A 26875-nucleotide genomic window follows, 5' to 3' on the forward strand; every position below is an offset into this window, starting at 1 on the left:
CTTTTCCAACAGCAAAATCAGGGAAGATTTAAGCTTGAGCAGAGGAGACGTCAGGGTCCACAGAATCTAAGCCTCAGCAGATTGAAGTGAGAAAATGTCAACGTCATCATTCCTTAGGTCCCAGTTGATCTGGTTGTTGAGCCCCCAGAGGCCTTTAAATTCTGCAAAACAGCTTCAGTCTAATCTTCACCATTGAAGGAGAACTGGGAGTTTACACCTGATTGGTTATCTTTGCTATTTTACCTTTTTTTTCTTTTTCTTTTTTAGGGCCAGACTTGTGGCACATTGAGGTTCTCAGGCTAGGAGTCAAATCCGAGGCACAGCCACTGGCCCACACCACTGCCACAGCATTGCAGGATCCTGGACCCACTCGGCAAGGCCAGGGATTGAACCCTCATCCTCATGGAGGAGGATTTGTTTCCTCTATGCCATAACAGGAACTCACTGTTGTTACTTTTCTGGCCTGGTAACAATTTGATGTTTTTTGTTCCCCTAAGATCTTTACTACTGAGACTCATTCAAGGACAACCACTGGCCCAGCTTAGATCACAAAATAGCTTAGACCAAAGATGGCTTCTCTTATGTCAAGAAAGCTATGCTTGGTTCTCTTTCTTAGGGGACCCCCAACTTATCTGCTTACAAGTACATAAATCAAAAGGGAGAGATAGAGAGCAAGAAGGGAGCAGGTGAAAACAAAGCAGTCTTGGAGCTCCCATTGTGGCGCAGCAGAAACGAGTCCAACTAGGAACCATGAGGTTGCGGGGTTCAATCCCTGGCTTCGATCAGTGGGTTAAGGATCTGGAGTTGCCGTGAGCAGTGGTGTAGGTCACAGACATGGCTCAGATCCTGCGTTGCTGTGGCTGTGGTGTAGGCTGGCAGCTATAGCTCCGATTCAACCCCTAGCCTGGAAACCTCCATATGCCAAGGTGAGGTCCTAAAAAGGAAAAAAAATATATATATAGGCAAAACAACAACAAGAACAAGGCAGTCTTCTGACCCAGGTCTCTGGATGGTATACAGGGAAGAGTGTAAATGGTCACTTCCAAGTGTCCCATCAGTGAGTCTAAGAAGCTTAGATTCAGACAGATCCAAAACAAGACTCAGTAGAGAGAACTGTCTGAAGATACTTAACATTTTGCCAAATTTTCTTGTTGTTTTGTTTTATTTTGGCTGCACCCTTGGCATGAGGAACTTCCCAGGCCAGGGACTGAACCTAATCCACAGCAGTGACCCAAGCCAATGTCAGATCCTTAACCACTAGGCCACCCCAGAACACTCTGATTTGTTTTTGAAAACAGGGACCAAGCAGTTCCATTAGAGGGTGTGGAGTGCACTTCCAAGTAGTACATTCCCAAATTAGGATTAAAGGGTCTGAAATAAGGAGGAAGACTCTGACAGTGTAAGAGGAATGGAGAGAGTGTTTATGTTTGGAAGAGGAACAGGCTTTGTAAAGGAAAGATTTAACAGACTTTAAGAGGGTGGTGGTGGTGGGAACAGGGGCAGGCAAACAGTTGGAAAGGAGGAAAGAAAAGACTTTAGGGAGGGAGACAAATGCTAGATGATAAAAGTTTGAGATAGAAACTACAGAGAAAATGTAAAGGCGCTAATTCTTAAAGAAACGAGACAAGAAATTTTCACAGAATTGAAAACACAATAATTCTGATCTAAAGTACATCGCTGACTTTAGAAAGACCCATGACAGGGCTATCATCATGAAATTTCAGGACCCTGTAAATAAAAAGAAGATCCTCAACATTTCATAGAAAGAAAAACAGGTTGTATAGAAAGGAACAGTGTAGTAGGAAATAATCTAAGTGGCTTTAACATAGAGATATAAAATATGGAGTGTCATAATCAAAACAGAAATTTATTTCCAGTTCATGCCATAGCTCAGAGTTAGGGTCCAGGTCAGCTCAGCAATCCGCAGAGCACAGCTTCTAGTTCGGAGTTCAGGAGGCAGCCTATGTCCCTCCATCATGTCTGCATCCCTCCTCAGGGCAAAGGGAAAAGGGAGAGGACTTTGGATACAGATTCCAGGTTACAACCCAGAAGTGGAACGCATAATTTCAACTCACGCTCTACTGGCCAGAACTCAGTCACCTGTCCAGAAATCACTGCAAGGAAGGGGAGGAAATGCAATCTCCAGCAGTCAGCCTTTTTATTTTTTTTCCCCAGAATCAGAACCACAGCTGCCAGCCTAAGCCGCAGCCACAGCAACGCCAGATCCGAGCTGTGTATGGAACCTACACCACGGCTCATGGCAACGCCGGATCCTTAACCCACTGAGTGGGGCCAGGGATCAAACCCGCATCCTCATGGATCCTAGTCTGTTCATTACCAATGAGCTGCAACAGGAGCTCTGATTATATATTTTCTGAACGGAAAAAAAGCAAAGTGCAAAGATGGTGCACCTCTGAGGTGACCATGAGGGCAGTCCACCATCATGTCTGGCTGTCTGGCCCTCTGAGTCCTGGACACAGGGTATGTTTGCACTTCCCTGCCCCCTTTAAACTGTCAGCTCCATATGATGCACTTTGATCAATGAATGGGACAGCAGTAACAAGTGTCACCTCTGGGAGGAAGTCTTTAAGGACCCGGGAGGAATTTGCCATATTCCCTGCCCATTGCCCCTACAAGAATGATACTCCAGATAGTAGAGATTTCACTGGTTTGCAAACCTGTGGGAAGAAAATGCGAAGCTGCCTGGAGTGGACATGGAGTACGAGTGAGAAAGAAACCACTGAGGTCTTTGGATGGTTCGTTACTACAACACACCCTACTTCACTTCACCATGATTGATGAGGGCTACTATATGACCTTTTGTGTGAAAAAAAAAGTAAATATATAATGTTATTTTCTTGCATACAGATATATACAGAAGACTAATAGTGGTAACCGGAGGAAAATGGATTGGGATGGGAAACAGGAAAAGGAGAGATATTCTTTACTGTGTATCTTTTTGACACGTTTTATTTTAGGGCCAAATGAATGTATCACTTATTCCAAAACTTTACCTTAAAAAAAAGTCGTAGCATAAGAACATTATTTCAAAAAAGAAGCAAGTCTCAGATGAAAGAGCACAAGTAGTTGAAAGTGATTATTTCTAGGGAGTGGAATCTAGGGAGGAGGACTGTCACTTTCCATTTAGTAGCATGTAGTACAACACGAAGTTTATAACCATGTGTGTGTAGGAGTTCTCACTGTGGCACATTAGTTAAGGATCGTTCCTCTGCAGCACTGTGGGCTCAGATTCAGTCCCTGCAGAGTTCCCATTGCGGCTCAGGGGAAACGATCCTGACTAGTATCCATGAGGATGCAGGTTTAATCCCTGGCCTCAACCAGTGGGTTAAGGACCTCGCATTGCCATGAGCTGTGGTGGAGGGGCAGACTTGGCTCGGATCCCGAGTTGCTGTATCTGTGGTGTAGGCTAGCAGCTATTGCTCCGATTCGACCCCTAGCCTGAGAACTTTCATATGCCATGAGTGCAGCCCTAAAAAGACATAAAACAAAACAAAACAAAACAGAGTCAGTTCCTGACCAGAACTTCCATATGCAGAGGGAATGGCTAAAAAAGGAAAAAACAACAGCAAAAAAACAAAAAAGAAGTGTGTGTGTTACTTTGGGTTTTTTTTCACTGCACCCGTGAAATAGAGGAATTCTGAGGCCAGGAATTGAACCCATACCACAGCAGTAACCAGAGTCATCAGTGACAATGCTGGATCCTTAAGCCCCTGAGCCACCAGAGAACTCCTACTTCAGTTTTTAAAAATTAAGAGAAGAAAGTTCCCATTGTGGCTCAGAGGAAAAGAATCAGACTTGTATCCATGAAGATGCAGGTTCGATCCCTGGCTTTGCTCAGTGGGTTAAGGATCTGGTTCTGCTGTGAGCTATGGTGTAGGTCGCAGACATGGCTCAGATTCCACATTTCTGTGGCTGTGGTATAGGCTGGCAGGTGTAGCTGTGATTCAACCTCTAGCCTGGGAACCCATCTGCCACGGGTGTGGCCCTAAGAAGACTAAAATAATAATAATAATAATAATAATAATAGAGAGTGACAGTGACATTACAAGGGCTAGGCTTTATCCAACTCTGTCTTGCATTGGGAAGCAACCTAAGAATGGAAATTTTTGAATTCCTCCCAAATTGAATCACAAATTGAATCATATCTATCATGCTTGCAGCTCCTTTACAGAAAACTGCAACCAGTTTTGAGTACTGGTGGGCATGACTGCAACAAACCAGGAATGGTATTTGATTTCATAGTCTAGAAACAAGGAAAATTAAAAAAGCAACACTTTCTTTTTATTTTGCCAAGAAAGGTAACTTCCACCCCAAAACACTCCTGTTCACCACCACCACCTACCCAGTGACTTGAGTCAGAAATCTACAAATTATCCATAACTTTTCCCTCTCCCTCACCCCTTCAAATGCAATCAACGTGATTGTCTAGAAGACAAATATGACCAGATCTCTTAGCCTATCACTTCGATATTCCCCCTTTGGCTTCAAAATAAAATCCAAACCCTCCAGTGTAAGAGAACACTCCATTATCTGATCCCTGTCCACCTTCCTACCTCATCTGTCTTTAACTCTTGCTCTATCTTCTGACTTACTAAACTTGCATTTTGCAAAGGAAACTGGTCTTCTTCTTCTTTTTTTTTTTTTTTTTTTTTTTGGTCTTTTTTTAGGGCTGCACCCGTGGCATGTGGAGGGTCCTAGGCCAGGGGTCCAATCTGGACTGTAGCCACTGGCCTATGCCAGAGCCACAGAAACTCGGGATCCAAGCCGAGTCTTTGGCCTACACCACAGCTCACAGCAACGCCAGATCCTTAACTCACTGAGCGAGGCCAGGGATTGATTGGGCATCCTCATGGATGCTAGTCGGGTTTGTTAACCGCTGAGCCACAATGGGAACTCCTGGACTTCTTTTCTTTTGCCTCCAAGGCTTCTTACATGCTGTTCTCTCTGCCTCAAATACTCTTCCCATTAATTCCTACTCATCCTTCAGTTCAGACATCTTTTGTCCAGAAAGTCTTATCTGGCCCCCTGGGTCCACATTGATACCCCTCCCATCTGTTCCCAGAGTCGCTGTTTCTTATCAGAGCAACATCTGGCTGGACTCTGGAAGATACTGGTCTCTTTATCCTTCTTTCCAGACTGTAAAAGTTGTCTCTTTTCTTGTGTCCTCAGCTCCAGTTCAGTGTTGACTAAGCACATGAATAAGACCAATCTAGAACCCAGACCAGGTTAATATCTGACTTTTAATCAAGTAGAAACTAAGTTAATATCTCTGACTTTGTCTGGTAGAGTACAGGGTTGAATCTTGTAATTTCATCTTTAAAACTCCCTAGTTCTACAAGTCATCGAAGGTGGCTGGTATCCCAGATGAAATCAACAATAATACCCAGTACTTTGCTAAGAGCTGGCTCCTAACTAAAGGTAGGTTATAAGAATTATGATCTTCAAAGAAGCAACAGGAGTTTCAGCTGTGACTCAGCAGTAATGAACATGACTAGTAGCCATGAGATGTGGGTTTGATCCTTGGCCTTGCTCAGTGGGTTAAGGATCTGGTATTGCCATGAGCTATGGTGTAGGTTGCAGATGCAGCTCAGATCCTGCATTGCTATGGCTGTGGTGTAGGCTGGCAGCTGCAGTTCCGATTCAATTCCTGGCCTAGGAATTCCATAGCCATGGGTTTGGCCCTAAAAAGAAAAAAATAAATGAGAGAAGCAATAGATCCTTATTCCACCTTCATCTAAGGTGAAAAGGGACAGCTGGTGGATAAAATCTGGTGCACAAACTCTTTTGATAATTTAATAAACTTTGGTATGAACAGATTACAAAGGACACCAGCTCCTGTTAAGTGTCTGGAGCTCCTTTGGTTCTTCCAAGCAGCAAAATCTGCCTTTTATCCATTACATCTCTTTTCCCCAAGGAAGTGAGGTAAAAGCCCATATAAGTTTCCAGAATGAGGCATTGTTTTCTTTGGCCAAAAATCTGTCATTTCTCCTTAGATTGTCAATAGCAATACTGAAGATGGGCAATTTCATTTGAAGCCTGTTGTACCAAGAATGAATGTCACCACCAGGGATTGTACAGTGTAATTAGGAAGCAAAGCAGTGATTTATGTACTGGGTGACAGAGTAGATAAAACGTTTCTCTAGGGTAGCCCAAGTTTATGTCTTCCCTGGAATTAGAAGAATGAATTTAACCAATACCAGCCTGTGAGAACAATTTCTGTGCCACAGAGAAATGAGAAATAATAAGACTCTGTGGGGAGAGTTTTCTAAAGAGCTTAATTTATTCTTTTCACTCTTCATTTTAAGTTTTTATTATGTATATTCAATTTTTTGGCATTGACTGACAGTTGTAATAGGAAATAATGGTAAGAGGGGAAGCAAGTAACAGAATAATATGTGCACACAAGAAACAGATAACAAAGTCTACTCAAGGGAAAGAAATGGGTGCTGGAAAAGGGAGGGAGAGAGAATTTCTTTCTTTCTTTCTTTTTTTTTTTCCTGTCTTTTTAGGGCTGAACCCATGGCATATAGAAGGTCCCAGGCTAGGGGTTGAATCGGAGCTACAGCCGCCTGTCTAAGCCACAGCCACAGCAACGCAGGATGTGAGCAGCATCTGTGATGTACACCATAGCTCACGGCAATGCCAGATCCTTAACCTACTGAGTGAGGCCAGGGATCGAACCTGTGTCCTCATGGATACTAGTCGGGTTTGTTACTACTGAGTCATCACGAGAACTCCAGAAGACAGAATTTCACTGTCTACATGCTTTCGGATTTTAATCATGTGACTACATTAATCAGTCATTAATTAAATCAAATTGAGTAAGATGAATTAAATAAATAAGATGAGACAAAACTGGAAGAGTATATGACAAATGGTTTATGTTTTACCCGGAAAAAAAATTTTGTGGTAATTCTATCAGACTTTAGGACAAGTAAAAATGCATTTAATCTATAAAATCCCAAGGTCTGGAGACAGACAGATGGCCAAGAAGCACGTGAAAAGATGCTCAACATCACTAATTATTAGAGACCTGCAAATCAAAACTGCAATGGAGTATCACCTCACACTGGTCAGAATGGCCATCATCAAAAAGCCTTCAAGCAATAAATGCTGGAGACGGTATGGAGAAAAGGGAACCCTCCTACACTGTTGGTGGGAAAGTAGATTAGCACAGCCACTATGGAGAACAGTATGGAGGTTCCTCAACAGACTAAAAATAGAACTATGATATTATCCAGCAATCCCACTCCTGGGCATACATCCACAGAAAAACATAATTTGAAAAGATACATGCACCCCATGTTCACTGCAGCACTATTCACAATAGCCAAGATATGGAAGCAACCTAAATGTTAATTGACAGAGGAATGGATAAAGAAGATGTGGCACATACATACAATGGAATATTACTCAGTCATAAAGAAGAATGAAATAATACCATTTGCAGCAATATTGATGGTCCTAAAGATGATCATATTAAGTGAAGGAAATCAGAAAAATATCATATGAGATCACTAATATGTGGAATCTAATAAAAATGATACAAAAGAACTTCTTCACAAAACAGAAACAGACTTAAAAGATTTTTAAACCAAACTTATGGTTACCCAAGGGGAAACATTGAGGGGAGGGATAAATTGGGAAGTTGGATTTACATATATATTGTTTGTCTTTTGTCTTTTTAGGGCCACCCCCAAGGCACATGGAGGCTCCCAGGCCAGGGGTCCAATTGGAGCTATAGCTGCCAGCCTACACCACAGCCACAGTAATGCCAGATCCGGGCCGCATCTGTGACCTACATCATAGCTCACAGCAATGCTGGATCGTCAACCCATTGAGCAAGGCCAGGGATGGAACCTGCGACCTCATGGTTCCCCGTGCTTCCGCTGTGCCACAACGGGAAATCCGGGAAGTTGGGATTGACATATACACACTATTATATATGGAATGGTAACAAGGACCTACTGTACAGCATAGGGAAATCTACTCAACACTCTGTAGTGACCTATATGGGAAAAGAATCTGATAAGAAATGGATATATGTATATGTATAGCTGATTCGCTTTGCTGTATACCTGAAACAAAACATTACGTCAACAATACTTCAATACAATTAAAAAAAAATATATATATATATCAAGTCTGAGAACTATTTTTTTCAACAAGCCTGTATTAACTAAATGCCTTTTCAGGTCACCTCAAGAAAGCGCATTTGTCCCATCACAGGTAGTGTTGATGCTGACCAACTGTTTAAGGTGCCAGCCACCTTTCTCTACTGTGAAGTTCCTCTTTTATCTCTTGTCAGCAATTTGCGTGGAAACTTTGAGGCTGCCTGGTAAATATCTGGTCCCTCATCAAACTTCCTCCACTATTTTAGTACCCTCTGATGATTGCCTAGCATGGTTGGTCTTTTCCTCTGTATTTGTTAGTTGCTGTGTTACTGTAAAGAATAGCCCTTATTTCTTTAAATCACCAGAGACCCATGAATTCTTATTTCAAAGTGTTTAAGCTTATTACTATTATGGTTTCTTCCTTCCTTCCTTCCTTTCTTTCTTCCTGCAGCATGGGGAAGTTCCCAAGCCAGGGATCAAACCCAAGCCACAGCATTGACCTGAGCCATAGAAGTGACAATGCCAGATCCTTAGGTGCTAAGCCAACCAGAGAACTCCTCTCTTCTGTATTTTCAACCTCTATCTACTGGTTCCTTCCTAGGTATATTTCAACATGTTCTAGCCTTTACCACATGACTTAAAGGGAAAAAAGTCCTATCAATCCTTTTCTTACCACTTCAGTTTTGTCTTCCCTCCCCATGACCCTTAGCCCTCATCTTTTGATAACAGCCAAACTTTACTATAGAAAGCAGCGTCTACACTCTCTCTAGTGCCATTCCATTGCTTTCCATTTACGCCCCCACCTACCACAAGCTGAGTTTATGCTCTGCCTGGAACTAAAACTGAAGTCTTCTCACCACACCCACTAACAACCAGTGTGGTGGCTAGCCCATAGCAGACCTCTGTACAAACTGCTAAATGTATCTCTCCCTCAAGATACTTGCTTCCATCTGTTAGAAAATGGTCCTCTCTAGCACATCAATCTGCACTGTCCAGCATGCATGGCACCAGCTGGCCTTGTGCAGTGTGCTACCTACACAACCATACTTTGCTAACAAGCCTTCTTTTTGTTAGCTTGAAAGATGCACTCTGGTCTGATCTTAATCTGACCACTCTTAAACTCTCCTGTGACAACCCCTCCTTCTGAAAATGCTGTCTTCCTTTGCAACCGCATCACACTCTGCATTCCTGCTGCTCCTTTTACATCCTCTCAGGCTCTTCTCTTAATTTTTTTTTTTTTTTTTTTTTTGGCTGCACCCATGGCATGCATAAGTACCCAGGCCAGGGATTGAACCTGAGTCACAGAAGTGACAATGCCAGGTTTTTTTTTTTTTTTTTTTTTTTTTTTTTTTTGTCTTTTTGCCATTTCTTGAGCCGTTCTGGCAGCATATGGAGGTTCCCAGGCTAGGGGTGAATCAGAGCTGTAGCTGCTGGCCTACACCACAGCCACAGCAACGTGGGATCCGAGCCACATCTGTGACCTACACCACAGCTCACGGCAACGCTGGATCCTTAACCCACTGAGCAAGGCCAGGGATTGAACTTGCAACCTCATGGTTCCCAGTCGGATTCGTTAACCACTGAGCCACAACGGGAACTCCAGACAATGCCAGGTTCTTAACTGCTAGGCTACCTGGAAACTCCTATTCTCTTCTTTTAAATATTAAATCCATTTCAGAGATCTGTCCTGGCTTCAACATCCTTTGTTACTTGACCCATCTCTGTGATCTCAATCACTTTCACTCAACATTTATTGAGTTTCCACTCTCTACCTGGCATTGTCTAGGCAATGACCCCTTGAGATTCCTAAGAACACGCTGATGAAGAACATGCCTGTCTCAGACCTGGGTATCTAGCTGCCTCCCTGAAAACTGAACTTGGAAACTAAATAGACTCCTCAGACTTGACCGGAACTGAGCTCCTTGTCCTTTTCTCCAGAACTGTTCCTCTTTCCCTGTTTTAGCAAATGATATTCACTTAGCTGTCCAAGACTGAAGCTGGAGTCATTCTAGATGCCTCCCCCTGAGCCCCCACCCCAAGAAAGTAATACATCTTTTTGTTTTTCTTTTCCTTTTTAGGGCCACACCTGTGGCACATGAAGTTCCCAGGCTAGGGTTCAAATCAGAACTGCAGCTGCCAGCCTATGCCATAGCCACAGCAACGCCAGATCAGAGCCACATCTGCGACCTATACCACAGCTCATGGCAACACGGGATCCTTAACCCACTGAGCAAGGCCAGGGATTGAACCCACATCCTCATGGATATTAGTTGGTTTCTTAACCCACTGAGCCACAATGGGAACTCCAAAAGTAGTACGTATTCTTTTTCAACTTCCTAGTTACGTCTCAGTTTCGCTCATGTCTATTCATCGCCATTAACCACCATTTTGGCCTCCATTCTATGTAAGCCACTATAACTTCTCATGTAGAATAAACACTGCAGCAGGCCTCCAGCTGGCCTCTGACTCCTGGTCTTGCTGATGTCAAGCTCCTGCCATGAAACCTACAATGGCTTCTTCAGCCCACAGGAAGAAAACGAACTATCTCAGTCTGCCTTTCGTCATTCCTCTGTCCTGGAGCTTCTACTGTCCTCCTACAATTTTTATTAAATCAATGTAAAAACATTTATATTATATGCAAAAATATAAAGAATCACTGGGAATTCCTGTTGTGGCTCAGCAGTAATGAACGCAACTAGTATGCATGAGGATATTGGTTTGGTCCTTGTCCCCGCTCTGTGGGTTAAGGATCCAACATTGCTGCAAGCTGCAGTATAGATCCAGAGGCAGCTCAGATCTTCAGTTGCTATGCTGTTTTATTATGTATGTATATATTTTTAGCAATATATGTAATTGTGCTTGTCTCTGAACTAACAGAACTGGAATCCTACTGGATGCTCTCTTGCATATTGCTTTATTCTCTCAAGTTTATCCTGGGTTTCTCCTCTGTTTTTTTTTTTTTTTTTTTTTTTTGGCATGCAGAAGTTCCTGGCCAGGGATGGAACCTGCCACAGCAGTGACAATGCCAGACCCTTAACCACTAGCCACCAGAGAACTCTCACATCTATGGTTTTGGTCTTGATCTTTGTAACCAGTCTATAAAATAAATGACTACTCACTATGCCTGCTCTGGTACAACTGTGCTGTGGATCTCAGGTGATCGATAAAGCCTGTATGACGATCCTATGCAGGATGTGTCCACAGTACAGCCAGGAAGTTCATTTTCATGCAGGCGCAGTTGCAATATCAGGGAACAGGAGTTTCCACATGAGGAATAAATCTTTTAAGCAAAAGCTAAACATGAACTGATCACTTGGTGTAAATCTTGGCAATGTACATTTACTCAAGTACATGAGTTCATTATTTAATTAGACCAACCCATTTCATAACACAAATGCAAGGGAGGAAAAATGAATAAAGCTTGGGTAGTTGAACTTTCATATCATTCCTGCATTGGTGTCTTTCCTGGCAAATAAATGAGAACAAACCACTAGTGAGGAGTGGAAAGCATGCCTGATCTCATCCACTCTCTCTAGGTAGTTCCTTGAGTAAACATCTTGTCATATAAATAAATTTTTCATACAATGTAGAAGCGAAAACAAAAATGAGCTAATCCTCTTTGCATCAAACTAATAGGCTTAGTATATTCCTAGGTACTGGAGTGTTTCCTCAGCCACTCTCCTCTGACATGTTTCCTGGTTTTCAATCTTGAGTTCTTTTGCAATCACCCTTGAACTTCAAAAAATCCTGATGTTTGTATCCCATTCTGGGAGATTCTGATGCAATTTGCTTGCGGTGCTGCCTGGTCTGGGGATTTTGAAAAGCTCCAGAGACTCTAATGTGCAGGGGAGTCCAAGAAGCCCCGGTTCGCACCACTTTGTCCTCTTCCCAAGGAAGGTCTCATGTGGCGCCCTGAGGAAAGGGATGCTCAGAAAGGATACCCAACGTTCCGTTTCTCAGAAGAAGGGAAGTGTGGTCTCGGAGCCACAAATCCTCCTGATCCCTGGGGCGGAAACGATGAGGAGGGAAGTCCTTCCAAATCAGTGGGTGAGGCAAGGGCAAGGTAGCCAGAGTCCAAATCTCTACCTGACTCTAACTACAAAGTTCTCACCCTGGAGCGCAGGGCTGTCTGGCCAAGTCCCGAAGGCCTCAGAAGATAACAGCGCCACCGCGAAGTCCGGCAGATGGTCTCCACAGGTGAGGCAGAAGTTAAGAGGTTTCCACAGGTGAGGCAGAGGCCCAAGAGAATGCGGCGGCCACTTCGAGGACTGGCCCAAGCCTGGACGACTTTAGACTGAAGCGGGGAGCTTCTCTCGGCTCCAAATTGCTGCGCGGAAGCTCTTCCTGAGAGGGAAGAAAGGCGGGGTGGGGAACACCGGGTCAAACCTGGTGCTACGAGAGGAGGGTGGTGCAGCACCAAGCGCTCGGAGCTCGAGGCGCAGTGCAACCTCCTTGGGCAGCACGTGGCGCGGTGGGAGAGGCGGCCCAGGAGGCGCGGACTACAAGTCCCGAAAGGCTTCGGGCAGCGCTGGGCGGTGCCAGAGCTGGGCCAGGAGGCTGGCGGGGCTCAGGCGTGCGCAGTGGTTATCGGGAGTGGCGGGGCGGGTCCTCCCCGCTGTCACTGTGGCCCGGGGCGTCCGGGCGGGGGTGGTCGCGGCCATTGGCTGAGAGGCGAGGGGGGCGGGGCCGCCGCGAGGCGCAGAGGCTTTAGGCTGAGCGGGTGTAGGCGGGCGGCCGGCAGAGGAGGTGCGAGCCGGGCTGTAGCGTTCCGGCCAGGCCATGGCAGCGTCACCCCTGAAAGTGTGCATCGTGGGCTCCGGGAACTGGTGAGCGGCGGCGGGCCGGCGGCGGGCCGGCGGCTGGGGCTCCGCTTGCGGGAAGCCCCTCTCTCAGGCGGCCGAGGGCGCGCGTACCCCCCGCAGCGTGGGCACTGGGCACCGCGCGCGGGGAGGCGGGTCAGGCTGCCTCAAGGCTGGGCTGGGCACCGCTCTCCCGGGGAGGCCGCGCTGAGGCACTGCCCCGGGAGGCCCTGGGCCCGCGTGCCCGGGGAGGTGGCGCGGAGAGAGCATATGGCATGCCCGCGGGCACCTGTCTGCTCTCGCAGCACCGCGCGCGGCTGGCGCACGAAGGCCACCTGCTCGCCGCTGCCAGGGGTTTGCGCAACATTCTAAAGGCGTTCTCTACTTTCCTGGGCAGATCGCCTGGGTCCAGGAGTTGGAGGGAGCTGGAGCGTTCTTGCTGTGGTTTCCGTGTGGAGGAAGCGGAGGCACAGGGGGTTGAAGGGCGCTTTTGCTTATCCAGGTCGAGGGCGGGGCCGGCGATGCCCTTCCAAGTGAGGGTCTCGCTCAGGCTTCTGCTTAGTAACCTTTCGGGAAGAACATCCCAAGTTCGTTCATGCCAGGCTCGCACTGTAGCCCGGGAGCATTGGGACTCCTCTGGGAGGTTTGTGAAGCTTTGCGTCTCGGCTAGGCTTTGACTTTAGCGTTTGTAAAGCACTTTGTGCCGTGCACTCTTGTAAGCACTTTAAATGTCAGCTCTTTTAGTTCCCTTTCTTCTTCTTCTTCTAAGTTTAAGAAAGGGAACTAAAACGGTGGGAATGTTTGACGTGTGCAGGTGAATATAGAGGAAAGTGGGCTGGAGGCAAGAAGGCAGAATATGGTATAGCATCTGATATTTTAACATTGCCGTGCACTGTTTTTCCCACGTCCGAGGAACTGGTATAGAATAGTTGAGTGTTGTTTTTTCACTTCACTTTTTTTTTTTTTTCCTGTGGTGGGACACTCATCACAGTTCAGGCTTCTAGGAGTCCTGCAGCAATTGGTACTAGTTACCTGGTCTCCATTTTTTTCTTTTGGGGGGGGGGCGGCACCCATGGCCTATGGAAGTTCCCAGGCTAGGGGTCCAATCGGAGCTGTAGCTGCCTACAGCCACAGCCAGGCAGGATCCCACCGTGGCTGAGACCTACACCATAGCTCAAAATAACGCTGGATTCCCTATCCCCTGAGCAAGGCCAGGAATCTAACCTGCATCCTCGTGGATACTAGTTGGATTCGTTTCTGCTGCCCCACAATGGGACTCCTGGTCTCCCTCTTTAAGACTTGGCCCAGAAGGTACTTGGAGGAAACCTTACATGGTTTTCCACAAAACCCCACAAAAAAATATTGATTGAAACCTTTTACCCACTCTTGTTCCCCAAGCTACCTCTGGGAGGAAAATCAGTTTCTTCTTCTTCTTTTTTTTTTTTTTTTTTTTTTGTTGTTGTTGTTGTCTTTTCTAGGGCCACACTCAGGAAACATATGGAGGTTCCCAGGCTAGGGGTCTAATTGGAGCTGTAACCGTCGGCCTATGTCACAGCCACAGCAACACCAGATCCCAGTCATGTCTGCGACCTGCACCACAGCTCACAGCAACGTTGGATCCTTAACCCACTGAGCAAGGTCAGGGATCAAACCTGCAACCTCATGGTTCCTAGTGGGATTCGTTAACCACTGAGCCGTGATGGGAATTCCTCCTTCTATTTTGGCTGCACTCTTGGAATATGGAAGTTTCCTGTCCAGGATGTAATTCCAGCCATAGCTGTGACCTTTGTCACAGCTTGGCAATGCAAGATCCTTAGCCCACTGCACCACACTGGGAACTCAGTTTCTTCTGTTTTTCCTGGAAGAATTCCCATCAGATGGAAGTGAATTTTTACATATATTCTTTTACCTCTCTGCCCTGCGAATACTAGGATATTATGCACTTTCTGTAAACCTCTTTTCCCAATCAACAGCAGAATGTTCTGTATAACATGTAGTGGGGTTGGTACCTGTCCACTTCGGGGCTTCTTTTGGACTTGCAGCTTAACTTTGCCAGTTTTGATCCCAAGGTCACTTGAGTGAGATGTTGGTTGCCATGTCAGCCATGAGACTGGTAAAGTGCCCACTTAGCATGTGTCCTTTAACACTAGTTTCCTCTTCTGTAAGAGGACACAGGACCACCGAAGGTAATACCTTTTCTTCCTTTGCAAGGTGCAGTAGATGGAACACGGCTTTGCCACACCAGCTTTGGGCCAGGAGCAAGAGTAGTGAAGTGCCCCTCCTGCCCCCTCTACTGGATTTGGCTGCCTTCCCACAGCTTCACTCTGATGTACTTGACTGTTTTTTTTGGCTCACTCCAGCTCAAGGAAATGGAGTAGAACTTGGCAAGTGACACTGGAGCAGAGCAGTTGAGAAATGTGCGGATGGTTTGGGCTGGCTGCCTGGCTTTGTTAATTACAGGATCTGAGGGGAACAGTTGTTGGCTTGCCTGCCCCTGCCCCTGCCCCTGCCCCAGGTGCAGAGCTGTCCAATCCTAGAGAGAGGATCACAACCTCCCCAAAGAGATTCGGGAACTTAGGCACTGAAAATACCCACAGGCTGCATAGGGGCCCTGGGAGTGTTCAGCTCTGGTCACAGGCATTTGATTGTCTGTTCTACACAGATAGTGTGGTCTTTCTAGGGATACAGACACAACTGGATATAATCCTTGCCTTTAAGGATCTTACCTTCAGGTCACAGACAGATAAGGTCTTGGAAGATACATTCAGAAGAAATATAGAGTGGATTGAAATATCTGTCATGATTAGATATGACCTTTTAGTGTTTCTTAAAATGTGGTCCAAAGACCACTCGCATCAGAATTAGCACCGAAGCTGGACTTACTGAATCATATTTCCCAAGGGTGGGACAGATGTTTCTCTAAGGAACTTCAGCTTTTGCTAACTTTAAAACAGGTTACCAAAAGACAGACCTTTCCAGATATTCAGAAATAGGAAGTTGCTTAAGCAGTGTTTATACTTGGGACTTTGAGGTAGTGCCGAATGCTACCTCAATGATAAGGTGCTATATCAATAGCTAAAAGGTGGCTCTAAGGCTCACGCTGAGTGCCTTCCCCCATAAATAATCATCAGTTGCTATGCCTGAAGACTGAGTCTAGCTGATTTTTGGAATCATTATAGTGTCTTCTTTTTATTTTGGCCACACCCATGGCATGCAGAAGTTCCCCGGTCAGGGATCAAACCTGCACCTCAGCAATAACCAGAGCCACAGCAGTGACAGTGCCTGATCCATAACCTACTGAGCCACCAGGGAACTCCCTCTTGTACCTTCTTTCTTTCCTATTGTGGCAGATTGGGTTAAGAATCTGACTGCAGGAGTTCCCGTCATGGCCCAGTGGTTAATGAATCTGACTAGGAACCATGAGGTGGCGGGTTTGATCCCTGGCCTTGCTCAGTGGGTTAAGGGTCCAATGTTGCCGTGAACTGTGGTGTAGGTTGCAGACGCGGCTTGGACCCTGCGTTGCTGAGGCTCTGGTGTAGGCAGGCAGCTACAGCTCAGATTAGACCACTAGCCTGGGAACCTCCATATGCCGGGGGATCAGCCCTAGAAAAAAAGGCAAAAAGACAAAAAAAAAAAAAAAAAAAAAAAAAGAATCTGACTGCAGTGGCCCCGGTCACTGCAGAGGTACACATTCAATCCCCAGCCCAGCACAGTGGGTTAAAAGATAAGGCATTGCTGCAGCTCTGGCATAGGTTGCAGCTGCAGCTTGGATCTGATCCTTGGCTTGGGAACTTCCATATGCCACAGGTGTGGTCATTTAAAAAAAAAAAAAATTGGGAGTTCCCTTCATGGCTCAGTGGTTAATGAACCCAACTAGGACCCATGAGGATACAGGTTCAATCCCTGGCCTCTCTCAGTGGGTTAAGGATCTGGCATTGCCGTGAGCTATGGTGTAGGTCGCAGACGCGGCTCGGATCTGGCGTTGGCTGTGGCTGTGGTGTAGGCCGGCAGCTACATCTCCTATTCGACCTCTAGCCTGGGAACTTCATATGCCCAGAGTGCAGCCCTAAAAAGCAAAACAAGCAAACAAACAAAAAGGAACGTGGTCAGAGAGGAGGTGGAGCGGGGGGGGCCTCCTGCATTCAGAGGAACTGTGTGGGATACAGAGAGATGATGCTTCCTTGGCTTTCCAGGTCCCAGTTACTCACCAAACAACAAAAAGGAAAAAAAAAGCTTCTTAAGTTCCTCCAAAGAGGAAACAAAGTTTCTTCACCAGAGTCTTGAGAAGCTCACCTAGACACAGTGTATCTAGCACGCAACTCTAGGACTCAGACCTCAGGGTTGTATCTGCAGCCACACTGCTGTGTCAGGGAGCCCAAATCCAGAAAGACGCAAACCTCCGGAGGCCAGGGAATGCAGCAGAAGGGTACTGCCTGGGCTTACTCATAAGTCAGCGGTCAGGTGATGAGTTGGCTGGTACTTTTGGTTCTAGATGTCCCCTTTCACATGTCTGGCAGTGGGTGGGCTTTGGCCAGGCTGACAGGAGTGACTGGCTACGTGTCTCTCACTCTGTAGCAGGTGACCTTGGACTTCTCTAATATCAGAGAGAGAGCTCAGAGTTCCCTAGTGACTCAGTGGGTTAAGGATCTGGCATTGTCACTGCAGCAGCTTGGGTCGCTGCTATGGCGAGGGTTCATCAGTGGTCTGGAACATCTGCAAGCCGCAGGTGTGGCAAAAAAAAAAAAAAAAAAAAAAAAGCTCATATAGGTGGAATCATAGAATATTTGTTGCTTTTTTTTTTTTGTAACTACATGGTTCATTTGGGTTGTAGCATGTGCAAAACTTTCTGTTTAAAAAAGGTGGAATGATACTCCATTTTGTGTGTATATATATACATATATACACACACACATCACATTTTGTTTATTTGTTTGATCTATCTGTGGACATGGACGTTTGGGTTGCTTTCACCTTTTGGCTATTGTGAATAATTTTGCTATGAACATTGGTGTAAAAATATCTCTTCAAGAGTCTGCTTTTAGTTCTTTTGGCAATATAGCCAGAAATGGAATTGTTGGATCATATGGTAATTTCCGTTTCTTTTTTTTGTTTTTTTTTTTTTTTTTTTTTTTGCCACTTCTTGGGCCACTGCCTCGGCATATGGAGATTCCCAGGCTAGGGGTCAAATCAGAACTATAGTCGCCGCCTGCCTATGCCAGAGCCACAGGAACGTGGGATCAGAGCCGCTTCTGCAACGTACACCACAGCTCACAGGATCGTTAACCCACTGAGCAAGGCCAGGGATCAAAGAACCCCCAACCTCATGGTTCCTAGTCAGATTCGTTAACCACTGAGCCACAACGGGAACTCCTGATTGTATTTTAAAAGCCCTAAATTGTGAAGAATTACTCTCCTAGGATGGTGAGATTATAATTATTTTTTCATCTTTCATGTATTGCTTTTATGAATAAAAAAGTACATGTTACTTAAACCAAAATTGATCATACTCTTCTCGTGGATCCATAGGCGGGATCAGCTCTGGGCATGAGATGGAAAGAATCTGTCTGCATCCTTGCTTATTATCCTCTTAGGTTTTTCCTCCTTGGTAAAAGAAGGATGGTCTATGGGGTCCTTTCTGGGCCAGAAAGTTTCTGCACCCCATGCACTTCTGGAGATTGTCAGGTTCCAGCCTGACTTGATAGGCATCCTGTTCCTTGGCTGATTAAAATATTACATCTTTATAGAGAGGAACAGGTGTGGAGTTCCCTTGTGGCACAGCAGGTTAAAGATCTGGCATTGTCACTACAGTGGCCCAGGTCCCTGCTGTTAGATCCCTGGTCCTCAGAACCTCCACATGAACAGCCAAAACAAAAACAACAGTACCTTGGTAGTAATCAGATTGCCATATATAAATGTATCAAATCAACATCTGGTACCCCTTCAATTTATACAATGTTATGTCAATTACATGTCACTCAAAAAACAAAATGCAAACAAACAGTGCCTGACACCTGGTGGTCAACATATCCCTACCCCTCTCTGCCCCTTGCCTCATCCTTGCCTCTTCATCTTCTCTCTCCCCTTCCTCTTCGCTCTCCCTTCTTAGCCTCTCCTACTCTCCCCATGTCACTGTCTCCTCTCCCTTTCTCTACTCCCCTTCTCTCCCTCTCTCACAGGTGTGGGCCCTGGATAAAAGCAGGGGACAACTCCATGCCCTTCCCCCCATTCCTGCATCTTGTTCCACGGGCCCTTCCCTCTGCCTGTAAGTGCCCCCCCACCTCGCCCCAGATAAGGCACTCTCAGCCTTCAGAATCCAGAATTCAGCCCTTCCCTTCCTCAGCTCCCCCTTGGCAGATGTCAGGATGCCAAGCGTCACCTGCTTAGCTTTTTTGGTGACTGTGGTCCAGTTACATTTCTTTGTATGCTTCCTGGAGCAATATCAGTCTCCATTTGCCAGCCTTCAAGCTCTTTAGGGGCAGGGACTTTACTGCCTTTCTTCCTGCCTCTGGGTGGGGCTCTGTCTGCCTAGCATGGGTTCTCTGAGTGTATTCTCAAAAAATGACTCTCCTCTACAGGGAACAAAGAGAAATTAGCAGAAAGTGTAGGCTTTGGGAACAGATCTGTGTTCTAACTGCGGGATGGACAGCATGACCTGGTGATTTATTCATTCTCTCTGAGCCTCGACTTCTCCATCTGTAAATTGGGGATGATGTAGCTGCTGGGAAGATGAAATAAGCTATTATGTCACATACCCAATATGTACACAACTGGCACTGGAACGTGATTTCCCACTCAAGCCCTTTTAAAATTTCATTGGCATAGCATTGCCAAGGTTGCAAATTAATCTATTTTGAGGCCCAAGTCTTAAGATAATTCATAATTCCATGAGGAGTTCTCTTGTGGCACAGGGTTAAGGATCTGGTGTTGTCACTGCAGTGGCTTGGGTTGCAGCTGTGGTACAGGTTCAATCCTGGCCTGGGAACTTTCCCATGCCACAGGTGCAACCAAAAAAGAAAAAAAGATTGCATAGGAAATGTGGTATTATACCTCTGAGTAAAGACCCAGGACTAGCCCTCAATTGTCCTTAGGCCTCTCCCAGTTCTGCCACTGCCTGGTTGAGTGACCCAAGGTCACAGGGAGTGAGCATCTTAATCAGCTAGGTGGAGGTTTATTTATTTATTTATTTATTGTCTTTTCTAGGGTGTGACCCGCGGCATATGGAGGTTCCCAGGCTAGGGGTCTAATTGGAGCTGTAACTGCTGGCCTACGCCACAGCCACAGCAACACGGGATCCGAGCCGCGTCTGCGACCTACACCACAGCTCACAGCAATGCTGGATCCCCAACCCACTGAACAAGGCCAGAGATCAAACCCGCAACCTCACGGTTCCTAGTCGGATTCGTTAACCACTGAGCCACCACGGGAACTCCCCAGGTGGAGGTTTAGATGGGATTAAACCTCCATTACGCAGGCACTGTCCCGGTGACTTTTACTCCACTTATTCCCTTACACTTTCTTGTAAAAGTTGACTTGAGGTAGTTACCTGGTGGTCTCGTGGTTAGGATTTGGCACTTTCATGGCTGAAGCCATGGTTCAATCCCTGGTCTGGGAACTGACATCCTACACCAAGCCACTGCATGCCTCAGCCCCCCCCCCCCCAAAAAAGTTAAGTTGAAAGCTTTGTCACCACTGCAAATATGGTAACAAGAGGCACCAATAGAATGGAAGTAGAAGGTAACAACAGGCACCAATAGAATGGAAACAAAACAGTGTTCTAAAATCCTTGCCAGATACTATGCTTGCCAAGGCTCTGAGCTGGAGGCCGAAGAAGGGAAATTCGCACATGCTAGAGAGATGAGAACAACATTGAAGCACTCCTATGAGACATTCTGTGTGTCCAAGAGAGTTGAAAAGGCCACAAGCTTCAGTGTCATTTGGTTCTGTGTATATGGGTCACTTTGGGAAACACCGGACCTGTCATTGAGTAGGTGGACAAGCTGGCAGGTGGAGAAATGGCTGCCTGTGCCCTTAACCCAACCATGATATGGTCCCTGCCTGATGCCTGCCTGACCAGGCTCAGGCAGTGGCAGGATAGCCCCTGAAATGTGGATACTCCACCACCTTGGCCATGGGACCCCAGCTCCTACCACAGCCAAGCCACACACAAACCTCTTCTGTAGACTGGACTCTAGGCAGCATTTTCACTTTATTTTTATGTATTTATTTTTTTTGTCATTTTTTGCTATTTCTTGGGCCGCTCCTGCGGCATATGGAGGTTCCCAGGCTAGGGGTCTAATTGGAGCTGTAGATGCCAGCCTACGCCAGAGCCACAGCAACGTGGGATCCAAGCCGCGTCTGCAACCTACACCACAGCTCACGGCAACGCCGGATCGTTAACCCACTGAGCAAGGGCAGGGACCGAACCCGCAACCTCATGGTTCCTAGTCGGATTCGTTAACCACTGAACCATGATGGAACTCCCATTTTCACTTTATTTTAAGCTCAGTTCTAATGTGTCTGTGCATGTTTTTGGCCTGTTAGCCAGGCATGTTTTTAGGACAGGGTTGTCACTTATACGTGGACTCTCGTTGGCTTCAAAACACACAGGTTCCTCCCAAACACTCCCTTTCAGTTGGGTCCTTTTCCTTACACATAAGTGACAAACACATTTAGTACAATTTCAGAGCCACAAAGGAGTTTGGGTATAAATTATACTTAAAAAACAAAACAGAACAGGAGTTTTCTGTTGTGGCTCAGTGATAACGAACCCGACTCGTATCCATGAGGATGTGGGTTCAATCCCTGGCTCTGCTCAGTGGATTAAGGATCCATTGTTGCTGTGAACTGTGGTGTCGGTCATAGATGTGGTTTGGATCTGATGTCGCTGTGGCTGTGGTGTCGGCCGGCAGCTGCAGCTCTGATTTGACCCCTGGCCTGGGAACTTCCATATGCCACTGGTGCAGCCCTCAAAAACAAAATAAAAATTAAAAAAAAAACCAGCTTTTTTTCCAGTATAATTGAGACACAGAAAACTCTGACATACTTCATATTTGATGGGTTTGGAAATATGCACACACCCATGAAACCATTACCATAATGAAGGTTATTAACGTCCATCATCTCCAAGAGTTTGCTTCTGGTGCCACCTCCTCCTACCCCCATTTTGGGTGTAACACACAATGAGGTTGGCTGTAGGCTTGCCATAGAGAATATATAGCCTTTATTATGTTGAGGTGAATTGCACTTTTTTAAAAATAATTTTTATTTTTTTCCATTAGAGCTGGTTTACAGTGTTCTGTCAATTTTCTACAGTACAGCAAAGTGACCGAGTCACACATGCATATATACATTCTTTTTCTCACATTATCCTCCTGAATTATACTTCTGAGGTTTTATAAACAACACAGAAAAAGGTGGACAGCAAGAAAACTGTTTGGTTCAACATGGAGATTATACTGAAAGATTAAAACAAAACAGTGTTTTCATTTCTAATCCCCCCCAAAAATTATTGTATATGTTATTTAGAAAGAATAAGACCACTGGAGTTCTCACTGTGGTGCAATGGGATGGGCAGCATCTCTGCAGCAGGTTCAGTCCCTGGCCTGGCACGGTGGGCTAGAGGATCCGTAGGTGGCAACTGTGGCTCCGGTCAGATCTGATCACTGGCTGGAGGTCTCCGAACACAGCAGGGTGGCCAAGAAATAATGATAATAAAAACAAAGAACAAGACTAGGCCTTAGAGGAATTAGAATCTTGGTTCCTTGGTTCCTCTCCTTAGATTTGTCCTTGAATTATATTTCATGACTCTTCCCATCTTTTTTCTTCCCCTCTCCCCTCCCCTATCCCTGAGTGGCAGATCCCACAGCTTGGCCCAGAATTACCCAGATTTACTCCTAGTTACTGCATAGTTGACTGCAACTACCTCTGCCTCGGGGAACAGATGCACACACCCAGGGCTCTTGCCTAGCTATTGTCAGAGGACTGGCATTAACTAGTGTTAATCGGCATCTTATCTTCCCCTGTGGGAAAGCCTCTGGGAGACTGATTCATTAGGTTTGGTGAATAGAGATGCAGAAAAAGGGGAGCCTTTAGAGGGTGTCTGTGGGGGAGGAGGGGCGGGGAACAGATGCTCTGGCTGCTGGGCCCGGGCCCTTGATTTACTCCTTTTCTGCTATCCACTCAGATCTTGTCTTTCCTTTAGGACTGCACCTGGGGCCTGAGGGAATTCAGCAGAACACAGCTTTTTCTGCATTTTAATCTCTTTGATCGAATTGAAATACAGTTTAGTTACCTGGGAGACCTCTACCTCTAAGTGTTATTTTTAGGCCATCTTTCAGGTGGATTTCTCTTCTGCCTGTGACACTCCTTCAAGATAAGTTGATGCCTGCTTGTCTCTAAGGTGGTGCTTTTTGACCAGATCTGAGGATTTCCTGATCATGGGGTAGTATTTCCAGGTGAAAACATTGACGTTTTAGCTTGAGAATGATACAGCATCACAGCTTGAGTTCTCAGTGCTTGAATCAGAGCACAAGTCTTCTGAGTTACCTAATGATTTTTCTCTTCTGCCCAAGTGAATTTAATTTTTTTCTTGTCCACTGTTTCTTTTGTAGGGGTTCAGCTGTTGCAAAAATAATTGGTGATAATGTCAAGAAACTACAGAAGTTTGCCTCTACGGTCAAGATGTGGGTCTTTGAAGAAACTGTTAATGGGAGAAAACTGACAGACATCATCAATAACGACCATGAAAATGTGAAATATCTCCCTGGACATAAGCTGCCAGAAAATGTGGTAAGACTTGGGGATGAAAAGTACATTTGGTTAATTCTAAAAGTTATGCTTGGAGGTTCCCTGGTGTCTCAGCGGGTTAAGGATCTGGTGTTGTCACTGCAGTGGCTTGGGCCGCTGCTGTGGTGCAGGTTCAGTCCCTGGCCCAGGAACTTCCACATGCCTCAGGTGAGGACCCCCAAAAAGAGGATGTTGGGGGTGGGGAGAGTCAACTAATGTAAGTGACTGGGAAGGCACAGCAAAGGAGGCTAAGGGTGTTATGCAGATTTAAGTCCCTGCCTTCCCCATTCGAGAATTTCTAGAGATTTGCTTTTCCTGGTACTTGTGGGAGAACCCCTTAGAAATGGAAATTTCCCATATAAATGTAAATGTTCCTTAAAAAAGGGCTATGTACCTGCTTGCTTATCAGTTTCTTTCAGGTCTGATGGTTCTTAAAAAATAAACAGCTCAAAATAATTAATGGGCCAAAGAGGCATAGTTTTGAGATGGCAAAATCTGCTCCCCCACAAAGCCCCAAATCAAAATGTTGGCAGGATTGGTTTCTTCTGAGGTCTGTCTTTGACGTGTAGATACCACCTTCTCCCTGTGTCTCCATGGGCCTCTCCTTCTGTGTGTCTGTTGGATTAGGGCTCATCCTAAGGACCTCATTTTAACATCATTACCTTTATAAAGACCCCATTTCCTAAATAGTCACATTCTGATGTACTTGAGTTAGGACTTCAACATAGGAATTGAGGATGGGGCCGGGCGTGCATTTCAACCCTTTATGGGCTGCTTCCTTGGCATTCAGAGGGCTGGTCACATCCAAGCCAAAACTAACAACTTTCCCTTTGCCCCATGTCTCTTGGTAACTCCCGAGATACCTGCTGAAGAAAAATTAATCAGTTGATCTAAGAAAGAAATGGAAAATTCTGTTTGAGACAAATCAAGGATTACAACTGGGGGACAGCATCTCAGAAAGCTCAGAGAACTGTTCCATCCATTTAGAGGTCAAAGCACAGTTGTGTGAGTTTTTTTGCTAGAGGGCTGTACATTAAATGACTTTTTACCCCCTTCTTTATCCACCCTGGTGCATATGGAGTTCCCAGGCCAGAGGTCAGATCTGAGCCGCAGTTGCGACCTTCGTCTGAGCTATGTCAATGCCAGGTCATTTAACCCACTGTTCTGGGCCAGGAATCAAATCTGTGTCCCGGTACTGTAAAGATGCAACAGGAACTCTAGTTAAGATATTATTGACAGTGTACACAGTCCAGGTCTCAAAGTTCAAAGTGATGAGTCATGACTCCCTACAAGAACAAAAGAAATGTTATCGTTTTTTTTTTTTTTTTTTTTTTTTTTTCTTTTACAGCTGAACCTGTGGCATATGAAAGTTCCTACGCCAGGGGTCAAGCCCGGCCACAGCCATGGCACTGCTGGATCTGAGCCACATCTTTGACATAAAAAGCTTATGGCAACACCAGATCCTTAATCCACTGATCTGGGATGGGGAACCCATATCCTTACAGAGGCTATGTTGGGTCCGTAACCTGCTGAGCCACAGCAGGCACTCCTAGATACTTTTTTTTGTGGATTCGGGTCTTTTTAGGGCCACACCTGCGGCATATGGAAGTTCCCAGGCTAGGGGTTGAATAGGAGCTGTGGCTGCTGGTCTACACCACAGCCACAGCAACGCCAGATCTCAGCCACGTCTTCAACCTACTCCACAGCTTAAGCAGCACCAGATCCTTAACCCACTGAGCCACAAGGGAACTTCCTCCTTGATACTTTTTGAATGTTAATTGTTTCCTGATAAAGAACTCCAGGAATGTTATCTTTAAGAAGTGGTCTCCTTGCTGCTAGGAGAATGTTGCTCTTTATAGCTGAGCAGGTATTTCTGCTGATAGAGAAGGTTTGGTCCATGCAGATACATAGTGTACATCATAGGGGAGACAGAGGGCAGAGAAAAAATTCTCTTTGTTGACATTTTTCTTGTCTTGCCATAAAATACGAATTTTATTTCACATCCTCTTTCTTTTTCTTTTCTCTTTTTAGGACCGCACCCGATGCATGGAGGTTCCCAGGCTAGGGTCGAATTGGAGCTATAGCCATCGGCCTATTCCAGAGGCACAGCAATGCAGGATCCAAGCCACATCTGTGACCTACACCACAGCTCAAGGCAACACTGGATCCTTAACCCGCTGAGTGAGGCCAGGGATTGAATCCACAACCTCATGGTTCCTAGCAGGATTCGTTTCCTCTGCACCACAACAGGAACTCCTCATATCCCCTTTCTAAGTGCAAAGAGTGTGGTGCATCCCTAGGCCACCTAATGCGCTGTAACTAAAATCTCAGGGAGTTCCTGTCATGGCTCAGTGGTTAACGAACCTGACTAGTATCCATGAGGACTCAGCGTTGCCGTGAGCTATGGTGTAGGTCACAGATGTAGCTTGGATATGTCGTGGCTGTGGTGTAGGCCAGAGCTACAGCTCTGATTTGACTCCTAGGCTGGGAACCTCCATGTGCCATGGGTGCAGTCCTAAAAAGACAATAAAAGTAAAAATAAAATAAAATCACAGTTAGGACTTGAATTACAGAAGGAGATTGGAGGAAAGAGAAAATTGGGGAGTTCCCACTGTGGCACAGCAGGTTAAGTATGGATGTGGTGTTGCTGTAGCTGTGGCATAGGTTGCAGCTATAGCTCAGATTTGACCCCTGACCCAGGATTGTCCATATGATGGTAATGTGCCCTCCCCCGCAACAGAGAGGAAGACTGATGGTTTAAAATTCCAGCTTATTAGTTCTGAGCAAGAAAAATCTAGGTTATTGCCTGGCCTTGTTCCAATGACTTGCGGGGGAAGGAAGAGTGGAGCATGAGAATGAAAACAGTGACCCTGCTTCTGGAAGTGGAATTTATGAGCTCCTTTCCTAGATTCACCCTTGGGTGGCTCTCTGTAATCATCTGTTTGAAAAGCAGTCCACGTGGCTGCCTGACCTATTAACCAGACAAGCGAGGCCCCTGGTCAGCAAAGCACACCCATCATCACGTGTTCAGTCTGAAGTCCTTTGCGGTGGGTACCCTGTATGTGCAAAGTCAGTGTTGGTACTGGAGGTAAAGAGGAGTAGGAGGGTCCAGCAGGGGAGACTGATAAATGCCAGGAAGTTTAGAGACACTAAGAC

The 26875-nt window shown here is 45.8% G+C and overlaps 1 protein-coding gene across 1 annotated transcript in view; it reads left to right on the plus strand.

The window, feature by feature from the left end:
• GPD1L (glycerol-3-phosphate dehydrogenase 1-like) overlaps positions 12713-26875 on the plus strand; it is a 50199-nt gene continuing 36036 nt past the window's right edge. The window contains exons 1-2 of the mRNA XM_003483139.4: positions 12713-12961; positions 23545-23722. Coding sequence (XP_003483187.1) covers positions 12915-12961; positions 23545-23722 — 225 coding nt within the window. The 5' untranslated portion in view covers positions 12713-12914. The remainder of the gene's footprint in view (positions 12962-23544; positions 23723-26875) is intronic.

The sequence above is a fragment of the Sus scrofa genome, chromosome 13, assembly GCF_000003025.6.
Source record: "Sus scrofa isolate TJ Tabasco breed Duroc chromosome 13, Sscrofa11.1, whole genome shotgun sequence".
NCBI classification, from domain to species: Eukaryota; Metazoa; Chordata; class Mammalia; order Artiodactyla; family Suidae; genus Sus; species Sus scrofa.